At 45.6% G+C, this 11,991-nt stretch overlaps 1 protein-coding gene and 1 pseudogene across 1 annotated transcript; one reads left to right on the top strand and one right to left on the bottom strand.

The window, feature by feature from the left end:
• Nucleotides 1-539: 539 nt before the first annotated feature.
• Nucleotides 540-629, top strand: LOC129086711 (uncharacterized; annotated as a pseudogene).
• A 9,346-nt stretch (nt 630-9,975) lies between these two features.
• ZNF830 (zinc finger protein 830) lies at nt 9,976-11,946 on the bottom strand. Its single transcript, XM_054593208.1, has one exon. The coding sequence runs from the start codon at nt 11,935-11,937 to the stop codon at nt 10,834-10,836; it is 1,104 nt and encodes a 367-aa protein (XP_054449183.1). The 5' UTR covers nt 11,938-11,946; the 3' UTR covers nt 9,976-10,833.
• Between the last annotated feature and the right edge of the window lie 45 nt (nt 11,947-11,991).

Below are 11,991 nucleotides of genomic sequence, written 5' to 3'. Positions count from 1 at the left end.
TGAGATTATCCGGTCCTTCAAGATGCTGGTTGGGAAACTGTATAGTAATGAGTTGAAGGCAACAATCACGTCATTCAACCTCCTTTTCTGTATGCTCTCCGTCGTGTTTGCGCACAGTGCCTAGCGCCTAACAAGTATTCTACAGATAATACTGAATTGAAAAGAGGCCCTAGATAGATACGAAATGTAAAGGCGTGATGGGGAGAGTAATCCCGATTGTGTGTCGTTTAAAGTGTATTAATCGGTTTCAAACCTCAAGCCAGCTTTTTGAAAGATTAGAATGGCCATTTTTGCAAATGCGTAGCAGGCTCAGAGGAGGTGAGTGAACTTGTTCGGGATCCAGGAAAAGCAAGCTACTGGGCATTGTTAGAGAGGGAAGCCAAGATGAGATCCCGGACGAGTTCTGTGTTGTGTGAAAAAGAGCTTGACCCTTTTACCCAGGGGATGGAGCGCCATGGAGAGTCTTCTAAAGTAGTAACTACTATTGAAGCTGCGTAGGAGAGACACTGAGGTAAAGAACTAATTAGGAAGTTCTTCGTGCTGGCTTTGGCAGCATGTACAAGTTGGAACAATACATAGAAGACCTGTGCAAGGATGACATGCAAATTCGTGAAGCGGTCCATAATTTTAAGGAAAAAATTCGTTATATCTGGAGGCTCAAATGCTAACTCTGGCAGTTGCATGATCCTCAAACTCTGTCACTGCATTTACTGTGTTGAGTTAAGGTGATGGATGCTAACTAACTAAACTTACTGCGGTAATTATTTCACAATTATGTAAGTCAAACCCTTATGCCGGACACCTTACACTTATGCAGTGATGTATTTCAGTTATATCTCCGTTGAACCTGGGGGAGCCAAGGTTCCTGTGAGCGCTGACGGTGGCCTGAGCAAACTCATTTAGTTGGTGTGGAGAGAAAGGTGCATTTTTGGATGACCATTTGGATTTTAAATTATCTTCTAGACACAGGGCTGACTTGCCTACAGGTGAAATGAGGGTAACCTGAGTGACTTGGGAGATAACAGTGCCATCCACTGAAACAGGAAATAAGAGGAGCAGAGGAGGCACTTCCGGTGAAAGGATGAGTTTTGATTTGGATATTTTGTTTGGCTGGTTGAGGCCCCCCCCCCCCCCGCGGGATTCCATTGTCCGAGGTGGGACAGGGCCTCTGATGCGTCACAGAAAGAACACGGTCTTGGGATCGGAAGGTCACTGGAGGCTCAAGTCCTGCCAGTGGCAGTTGAATGATCCTGGACGCGTCTCTGTTGGTGCATTTACTCTGGTGTTTTGAAAATCCCCGTGACTATCTCTTTCCCTAGCCCTGTGCTGTCAGATGCTGGGGTCACTAGCCGCACCTGGCGCCCGAGCTCTTGAAATGCGGCTCCTCCGAGTGGAGATGTACTGCGGGTGTGAGGTCCACACAGACTTCAAAGATGTGTTCCCACACCAAAAAGGCCTGCAGATTATCTCATCAATAATGGGTTTATTTCGATTGCACGTTGAAGTGATTATTTTGGATGTGTTGGGTTAAATAAAAATATATTATTAGAATTTATTTTCACTCTGTTTTTACCTTCTTGAAAACGTGGCGACTAGAACACGTAAAACGGCACCCTTTGCTCACATTATGCTTCTATTGGGCGGCACTGTCCTTTGGCTCCAGACTTGCCTCTGGAAAGTGATGTCTGTGTCTGAAGCACCTTCTTATCCTCAGCACCTAGATCAGAGCGGGGCACATAGTAGGCACCCAGCAAATATTTATGAATAAATGAATGAAACCCATGAGTGAGTGGGATGAATGAATGAAGCTCTGAAAGTGCTAAACTCCTTCAGAAGGATGTTCATTACATTGTATCTCTGACTGTGTTTGACATAAATGTGCCAAAAGACACACGTTCTAAATGTTTGTTCTGCTTGAGGAGATCTCCTACGAACCCAAATGATTGATCTCTTTTCCTCAGGTCCCTGTGGCAGAACGTAAGTAGCTGGCAGTTCCATTTCCATAGAGACGTGGGAACTGCCACCAAAGTGAACAAGCTAATGCGCGGTGGGAGTCGCCCAGACTTCGGTTTGAATCCCCATCCCCCACTGGCTATGTAACCTTCATCCGTTAACTTCTCTGGGTCTCGGCTTTCATGGTGAAATGGGAATCAAAATCTCTCTTAGGATTATGTGTGACAATGCAATGCGATGACTTACGTTAACTTACAAACTGCTTGGCACTTAGGAGTGTTTCCGTCAGTGCCCATCCCCGCTGCTCCCAGCCTGGATGCCTTCAGGCCACTGCAGAGTTTGCTCACTGGGGCGGTCATCGGTCAGTCAGTTATGTATTGAGTGCTTACTCTGTGTGAGGCACTCTAACGGGAATGGAGTACGGCAGTGAAACAAAGCACAAAAATCCCTGCCCTCGTGAACGCCACAGGTTAGTGTGGGAGGTAACAAAACAAACGGTAAGGGAAGTGCTTAGTGTGTAAGAGGAGGATGGGGGCCGTGGAGAAAAAGAGTGGAGGAGGATAGGAGGTCCCAGGTCGGGCAGGATGGGGTCGCAGTTTTAAATACAGTGGTCAGGAAGGCGTCACCAACAAGGCGACAAGTGAGTAAAGACTGGAAGGAATGAAGGGGAGAGCCACGTGGAGTTCTGGGGTAGAGGAAGCAGCAAGGAAAGGCCAGGATGTGTCTGTCTGTTGGGCGATAGCAGGGGTGTGGCTAGAATAGCAGGAGTCAAGGTTGGGAAAAGTTGGAGATGAGATCCGCACGGTATCTGAAGACAGATCCTGTGCGGTCTTGTTAACTACTGTAAAGGTGTTGGCCTTTATTGTAGGTGCAATGGGAAGCTAGTGGATTATGTTGAACAGAGAAGTAGCACGATTTGAATTACATTTTAACAGAACTGCTACCACTCCGGCTGCTGTGTAGAGAAATTGGGAGTGAGTTAGGTGGCTTCTGTAAAGATGCAGGGGAGAAATAAGGGCCACTTAGACGCTAACAGTCAAAGTAGTAAGAAATAACCTGAGGCTCATGGACCCCAGGGGATCTGTGGATAGGCCCTGGGGTGTCCTTGAACCTCCTGAAATTTTTATGTAAGTACTTGTGTGTAAGTGCATTTTCCAATGGAGAGTTTTATTGGATGGGGTCTCAAGATCCAAATCAAGAACTACCTTGGTGGCCAATAAGCTTGATGACCTCCTGCCACTTCCTAGCTATTCAAATTCCCCAGGTGGTTAAGTCCTTCCTTCAGACCTTGGTCCCAAATCCTCCAGGGCCCTGGTCCTGTTTGTGAGCCTGTCAGAGCTTCTGCCGTCCTTTTGGAGAATGTAGCCTGACCTGCCAGTGTAGACTTGTCAGGATTGTTTAAAAAAAAAAATCACAGGAAAATGGGTAGATTCTATTCTTATTTTAAAAAAAGGTTTATTGATTTTTAGAGAGAGGGAAGGGAGGGAGAATGAGGGAGAGAGGCATCAATGTGTGCAAGAAACATTGCCCAGTTGCCTCTTGCATGCTCCCAACTGGAGACCTGGCCTGCAACGCAGGCATGTGCCCTGACTGGGAATCGAACCGATGACCTTTCAGTTGCAGGTGCACGCTCAATCCACTGAGCCACACCAGTGAGGGCAGATTCTGTTTTTTTTTTTACGCTACTCACTGTAAAAGCTTGGCAGCCATAGGCAGGAATAGGAAAAAGTCTTCACACTTTCAGAGTGGCAACGTGGGGTACTTGTGAGGCTAGTTCACACCCTGTAGATTCCTTTACTTAATAAACTCTGGTCTACGAATCATGTAAAACTCAGCAGTGAGAGCTGGTTTTATGGTATGGTTTGCTTAATAGTCACACAATTAAAATAAGTTGTTAAAAACCAGTGATGGTGTTTGCAGGATAAATATTTGAAAAGGAGCAGCTGCAGCAAAGTGTAATCATTCAGATGAACCCATGGCATTTGTCATAAAGGCTGTGGAGGCTGCTGCTTAAGCAGAGGGGTTTTTCGGCCTCTCCTTTGAGTAGTTTGGTGCTGCGGCTGCCAGGTTGAAGTAGGACGGAGCAAAGAGGAGTCGAGTCAGTATACCTTCCGGAATAGCTGGCCCATGGCACAGGGATGGGCTTCTAGGGCAGGGTTGAGGTCACAGATAGGGAGTGAGAGAGACTCAAAGTTGCTACCATCTTTCCTCCATTTCTATGTTGGGTTTTCTGGTGTGAAGGCCTGGTGGTCCTATTTTTTAGAAGGCAAGTTAATAATTTTCAAAGGGCAAATGTATTTCACAAAGAGATGAGCCTGTTTGGGAAGCAAGCTTAAGTTCTGTCCCTTCCTCTGGACTCTGGGCTGGTTGATAGGTAGCACTGACGGCAGTTCGTTTTCTGGCTCTAATACGGGGGGCCGACGTTGCAGACCAGGTTGAACACTTCCTCTCCTGTTCTTCATGCCATTTCCTTTACACCAGGAAAGCCCTCACCCCCTCCCCTTGTCCGGGAGCTCCCACCCAAGCCCTCTTACTGGCGCCTCCCAGCCGGTAGTCCCCTGCTCCCCTCTCCTGCCTTGAGCTCCGGGCTTGGTCACTGTAAAGGGAAAACTCTCTCGTTTCCATTTCCAGTACACGCGACACCTCTGAACACTACTTAACTTCTCACACCAGCTGTGGGGGCTTTCTACACCAAGCAGCTCTGTGACAAGCTGGGCGTCCTACAATTCCATTCTGACACTGTCTACCGGGAGTTAGTGTCAGACTCCGTAGGTTAAGGGCTCAGTGGCACAAGACTGGAGTTGCCCTTCCCACCACTTCAGATGTCCAGGATGTGACCTGTGCTTCTGACTGACGGGCTACAGCTCAGAGGTTCCCACAAGCCCCTCCTCAGGTTCCATTAATTTGCTAGAGAAGCTCACAGAACGCAGGGAAACAGTGTACGTAGTAGATACATACCGGTTTGTTATAAAAGGATGTAACTCAGGAACAGGCCGATGGAAGGGATGCAAGTGGCGAGGCCCGTGGGAAGGGGGCAGAGCACCTCCACGTGTCCACCAACCCAGAAGCCCCCGAGCCCCATCCTTTTGGGGTTTTATGGAGGCTCCATCCCATGGATTAATCACCCCATGATTGTTTGAGTCATTACCTTCGGTGCTGGAACCCAGCCTCCAGCTCCCTTCCCTGCCCGAAGACCGGTGGGTAGGGGCTGGCGGTTCTAACCCTGCCCTCTTCCTTATGGTCCCGCAGGCAGCCGGCACCCACCCGTAGGGGCTTTCCAAATGTCACCTCGTTAACAGAAGCTCCAGTGGGGCTGAAAGGAGCTCCTTTTGAATGACAAATGACACCTTTATCACTCTGACCACTCTAATCATTTAGGAAAGTCCAAGGGTTTTAGGAGCTCTGTGACAGAAACCAGAGAAAGGCCAAAATATATACAGGTGTTTTTTATTATAGCTCACATACCACAGTTGTACACAGGTGGCGGGGCGGTGGTGCACCAGAGCATGATACCTGAGAGGGCAAAATTAAGGCCCAGAGAATGAAGTGACAGGTAGCTACCACATGGCTAGTGAGTGGGAAAGTCAGGTTCTAGACAGGATGAGCTCTATCTCATAGTAATAATTGAGGTCTGCCCAACTCCTTACACTGTTTATACACAAGCGGATTGCAGTTTTCTTGAAGGTAGGGCCATCTCTTCACTCATTTATTCAACTAGTATTATTTGTTTGTACTAAAAAAGCACTGACATGCGTTTAACTCATTTAACCTTCTCAGTAATCCCAGAAGACAGAAACTATTACTCTTCCCGTTTTGTAGTTGAGGAACTAAGGGTGAAGCAACTTACCCAGAGTCATGTAGCTAAAAAGTGGTGGACGACGGGGCACAGCGTAGCTGCTGTTTCCCAGCTGGGATGTCTGGGAATTGAACTCATTATTCTTGCTCCCATCAGACTGCTAAGGAATTAAATTTATTGGTGGTGAAACAGGGGAAAGCAGGGCAGTGGGGAAAGGCAGAGAAACTTAAAAAAATATGGCTTCCCAACCCAGCCGAAGTCCCTGAACAGCACCCTTAAACTTGACGGTAAACATCTCTAATCTTAATTCTTGCTGTTTTGGGGGCTCCTTTGCCATTTTCCACATTTTAGTAGAACATTGGACTGGGAATCGAGTTACATCTTAGTCCTACTTTAGCAATGAACTTGCCGAGTGACCTTGGACAAGATGCCCAAAAATGGAAGTGATAATAATTGTTTTACTCCTCTGGGGGTGTTGAGACCTGAAAATATAAGGTAATGTTAAAGTAATGATGATGCTGGGTAATCATAGGGACTTTGGGATTGTTGCCTTGAGCAAGTTCCTTCACTTCTGAGCATGTTTCCTCGTCTGTAAAAGGGAGATAGTCTGTGCCTTACAAGGTTGCTGTGAGGGTAAGATGGTGTACGTCAAGGCTTAGCATTCTGCTGGGATGCTAGGGATCCGGTAAACGGTAACTATTATTAATAACCCGACAACCGAGCTTGGTTGATACTCTCTTAGAACCACGCTTGGCAGAACAACACACACACATGCGCGTGCACAGAGCGAAAGCAGTAACCACCACCATCAACCACCCAGAGCGTGTGGTCCTGTCAGCTCCCCTAGAGGTGACCGCCGGCTCCCCAGCGCGCGTGTCGCCTGCCAAATGCTGCTGGGAGAATGGAGGAGCAGCCAGTTGGAACTGCTTTCCTCCTGAGGCTGGGAGTGCTTTCAGTGAAAGATGGCTGGAGCGAAGACGCTGCAATAGCTTTGACTGCCAAGTGACAGGCAAAATGAGCCAAGCAAAATGGAGATGGCAGAAAAGGGGACTGAGGACTGAGAGCAACTGAGAGCAGCTGGGAGGCAGTGTGTACTGGCTGACTCTAATCTCTGCCACCGATGCACTTCATTCCTCCTTTTCTCCACTGAAGGGGCCTCTAGGTAATCGGGACTCTCACTAGCTCCTGCGGACACAGGGACGTCCCTCTTTGCTTGTTCGGTGCCACGAAGAATTGTTTGGTTTCTAGGGCCTCACCTGAGGATGTGTTTATTTGAGAGAGAGAGGAAAGGGGGGAAGAGAGACAAGGAGAGAGGGAAGGAAGGAGAGGGAAGGAGGAGGGAGAACTTGCCCTGACTGGGATCGAACCTGCAACCTAGATACAAGTCCTAACCAGGAATGAAACCTGCAGCCTTTTGGTGTGCGGGATGACGCTCCAACCGAGCCACCTGGCCAGGGTGCAACTCCCAATTTTTAAATCCCTTCCACATGTCATTTGACTCATACCATACCCTGTGAGGTAACATCATTTTTACAGTAAAGCGAACCTAGGTTCAGAGAAGTGACTCGCCCAGGCATCACTAGCCATTAAAAAGTAGAATGGGAACGTGAACCTGTGTCGTCTTTAGGCTTGCCGATTCCCAGTTCTTTTCATTACTCCATACTAATCTAGTGATTGTTACTATTAAAGATTTTAGGTCTAAATTATATTCTTTTCCCTGCAACTTTAATTCCAGTCTCTTATTTTGTTCCTTGGGATGTAAAAAGTAGTCGTTACTTCCATCATTAAATGAAACATGTGAAAGCATTTTGTAGATTGTAAGGCACTGTGCAAAAGTACATTTGAAGGCTTATTAGGAAATCAGCATTTTTCTTCTCCAAGTTAAAGAAACTGGATGAATTTGTAAGTGGGAGCGAGAATTACCTTTGTAGCATTTACAATAATTTTAATATATTGTTGGCTGAATTACGGGGTTCTCTAAGAAGAGAACAAGAGACTGGGGAAACCCTTGGGCCTAATTCTTACCATTTGGGAGCATTAGTGGCATTGAGTCCAACGCCAGAGACCTAGGTAAGCCAGCTCAAAGAAGTACAAAGGAGCCCTTCAAAGTGCGGAGGATCAGCAATCACTCCTGAGGCTGTTGATTTGGATCGAACAAGGGCTCACTTGATTTTAGTCAGGGTCCCATCACTTGTGCTCTGGGATGCAGAGCATGGGGCGCAGGTTGTTTTTTTTGTTTTTTAAGATTTCATTTATTTATTTTTAGAGCAAGAAAAGAGGGAGAGAGGAAGAGAAACATCAGTCTCTCCCCCAACCTGGAAGGGAATGGAAGCTGGGAACTTTTAGTTTGAAGGATGATGCCCAACCCACTGATCCACACCAGTCAGGGCTGGGAGATTTTGAGCTTTTTGGACTTCTAAAAACTTACTGGGGTTTGTGTGTAGTAACATACATGGCAGTACTTAAGCTCTTCTTTAACTGTGTTACAGCAGAGGACTCAACAACCTCAAGGCTACGCAATTGTTAACTTAGAGACTTAAGTTCCAACCCTTCAGAGCACGGCAGCCCAGGCCCTCCATCCACAGTGGTTCATAATCCACCTTTCCAGTAACTCCGCTGTTACCAAGAACCAACACTGCTCTAGTTAAATTGTTCTGCCCACTACCTTCTGAGCATGTTTTGTTTTTCCACTTGCATACCTCTCCCTTTAAATCTGCGCTAAGGGTAGCCATTAAACACATCTGGCTAGTGAGTACTTGTGGCAGTCTACACTGAGATGTACTGTTAGATATACCCAGATTTCAAAAACATACACCCCCCAAATGTAAAATATTTCACTAATATTTAAATACTGGTTACATATTGAAACATTAATATTTTGGATTAAATTCATTAAAAATAATTTCACATTTTTTTACTTTTCCTAGTACAAACGTTAAAAAATATGTGGCTTGCGGTGTATTTTTACATGGACACTGCTCCTCTAGATCATTAGCCTGGCCTCTTAAACGAACATAGAACTGGACCTGCCGTTCAAGCCCATCTTTGTACTTTTTCATCTTCTGAAATAAAGCAATGAATGATAAAAACCTCTTGAGTGTGGTTTCTTTCATACAGTTCAGGCAGGCATGCCCTCTGCATGTTATCAAACTGAAGTTGCTATCACCAATCAGCTGATAGCACAAGAAAGCAATGACTTACAGCAGAAGACAAGATAATATTCCCAGTGTTAGATGATTTCTTTTAGGCATCCACACTAAAAAAAAACAACCCAAAAACCAAAAAAAAAAACAAACCCTTTAATTCCATCTTTACCTTTCCTGTTTTTCTTTCACATCTAGTCACTCAAATGTTGTTAGTTTTTCCTGTGAAATTCGTTCCATTCTGTTCCTTTTCTCTCGATCCATATCTAATCAAAATCTTGGTTACCCTGTTTTTAAAATCTAGTTCCCAAGTAGTCTGCCAGCTTCCTTTCCCATGTTCATTACATTCTATACAGTATATTCCATACTGCAACTAAAGTCGTCTTCCGTTGTATTTTTTAGCAGATACAATCTTTTTGTTCTCAAAAACTTTTTCCCACATTGCCTCCAGGAAGAATTCTTTCATCTAGTACTCAGGTTTTTTCAAACCTAATCTCTTGGTACTCTCCTCCATAAAACCTGAGCTTTAGGGAAACTAGACTGAGTTTATGTAAATCACTTAGAATCCCGCCTCACCTACTGTAAGAACTCTACAAGTCCCGGTTATTATTATTACTACTCACTTTTATGTGACTATGCTGTATGCATTTCTATCTCCAGAGCACTGTGAATTCCTTTTTCCTATTTGAATTCCTCTATCTCTAAAGGGAGAAGTAATGATGTAAACTAACAAGGAATAGCACAAGCCAGTTGTTGCTCATGGAGAACTTACACAACAGGTCCTTGAAAAAGGTTTTGTTTGTTCAGTGTCCTTTTGTTGTAAGTTTGGTGAAATGCCATGGGAACATAATTGGTTTTTATCAATTACCTATGGTAAAATTGGTTTCAATATAAGTAATTTCACTGCACTTCTAAGAACCTATCGGTGACCTTAAGTGAGGACTTACTGTATTTTCTTCCTAAAATAGACAAACCAGCAACTCTCAACCCTAATTTGCCACAAGTGTGATAAAATTTAAGACTGGATGGAACATACATAAAAGGTGATATTTCTTTTATACAATAGACAGTAACCTATGGTATGCGTTATTTAAAAAATAAAAAGCTTGAAAAACACAAATGGGTTCTGGATTTAGGGCAGTGGCTCTCCAACTTTGGTGTAATTAGAATAAACTGGGAAGCTTCTAAAAGTAACTCAGATGCCTGGGCCCAACTCCAGATTTATTGAATCTAATAGTAGGGCTTGGGCACGTGAATTTTTTAAAAAGCTTCAGAGTTGATTCACGTGCATCTTTTTAAAGGCTCTGTAGGTGACCTTCATGTGCACCTACATCCAAGAATCTTTGGTTTAATCAAGAGAAACTTTGGGTTAAGGAGGCTGGTCGTGTTTGGCATATATTTTTACCATGTTCTCCTACAGTATGTTTTTGAAAGGGAAACAGAATACAGAGAGAACTGATTAACTCTGAATGGTTTATCAATCTATGAACAGTGTTCTTAAAAACAAAAACCCAAAGCTTTCCCACCATCTTGAGTTTGATCTAGGGGTCAGAAAAGAAAAAGGCATATATACCCCAATACACTTGGTATTCATCTAAAAGCTTGTCTGTGGGTTTTCTATTAATTTATAAATTTCAAAATGGAACTACTAAGGAAATATGTATTTAACTATATACAATATTTACAGCTTAGATTTTTCCAATCCCAAATTATGTATTTCAATCCATAAATATGTGAAAAAGTTGGCATTTTTAATACTTAAAAAATTTCAAAACAGCTTTACCTCAAAAATATTTTAAACCAACTTGCCAAAGTGCTATTTTCACAGGCTGATATTGTTCCACAGAGACCTAGTCCAAGCGTGAAGTAACCGCTATCACACGATGAGAGCACTTTCTGTACAATCGCAGACGGTGTCAGAAACACCGGGTCCTTGAAAACCTATAACAAAGCCCCTTTCACCCTCCAATCCTGAGACAACAAATCCTGTAGTTCCCCCTCATCGTCGCTGTCAACATTCTCCTCTTCCTTTTTCTGCAGTTCTTTGATGGTCAGGACTTCTTTAAGCTTATTTTTCAATTCGTCCTGGCGGTTCCGCAGTTTTTCCACCCGACGGTAACACTCTATCTGCTCGTCGATCTCCCCAATCTGCCGGTCCAGCCGTCCCTCCTCATCCTCTTCAGCAACTATGGCTTCGGAAATAGTGTTGACCTGTCTCATGGCCTTTTGAAATTCGTCCCACTCTTTGTCCATCTGATCCTTCGGGGCATCAACCTTTCGTACCCTCGCGTCTACCTCAGGGTCGTCAAAAAACCCTTCCGGCAATGCTTCGGCAGTATTTTCTTTCCTTTCCACCACTTTTTCGTGTATTTCTGCTTTCTCAATGGACCCCGAATGAGGAACCAGAGGGGCCTTGGGAGGGTTGGTATTCGAGAAATCGCTGGGCAGCATACCACTTGTTGCGTCCCGCGAGGAGGGAAGCGAGTGTTCCTTGCCCTGGACGTCGGGCGGCTGCTTGCTGGCGTCCCCCTCTGGTCTCTCTTCTCCCTCCTCCTCCTCCTCGTCTTCATAATCAGGGAGCAAACCAAGTCCCGGAGTCTTACCAAGGGTCGCTCTGGCGGGCTCCTTTCCTGCTCTGTCAACGCTGGTGAGCAAAGTGGACGTGGAGGGCTGTACGTGGGGCACCTGGGAGCCCTTCGCTCTCTTAGCCTCTTGGCCCTCTGCGTCCGGCGCCTTCCTCTTGGCAGACTGAGGCACCGCGCTGGCGGACGGCCCCTGGCTGGCCTCCTTTGCGCCTTTCAGCTCGGCCACTTTCTCCCGGTGCAGCTTTCCCAGGACGTGAGTCTGCCACAGGAGCTCGCTCTTAACCGGGGTGTTACACAGTGCACAGCTCAGCTGCCCCAAACGGTTGTACTTGGCAAACGGAGATTCTATACGTTTCCTGTTGGTGCTCAGACGCTGCTTCTCCTTCATCAGCCGCCGCAGTTCATCCTGACTCACCACTCGCTTCCCGGCCGAAGGCCGAGCCGAGGCGGACGACGCCATCTTTGCGACTTGCCCAAGGCGTTTCTGGCTTCCGGTTTGGCGATGCCTGATAAC

The sequence above is a fragment of the Pteronotus mesoamericanus genome, unplaced genomic scaffold (genome assembly GCF_021234165.1).
Source record: "Pteronotus mesoamericanus isolate MK-2021 breed Mesoamerican mustached bat unplaced genomic scaffold, CSHL_Meso_final scaffold_408, whole genome shotgun sequence".
NCBI classification, from domain to species: Eukaryota; Metazoa; Chordata; class Mammalia; order Chiroptera; family Mormoopidae; genus Pteronotus; species Pteronotus mesoamericanus.
The sequence above is the reverse complement of the archived record's forward strand: the minus strand, read 5'-3'. Positions and strand labels throughout refer to the sequence as shown.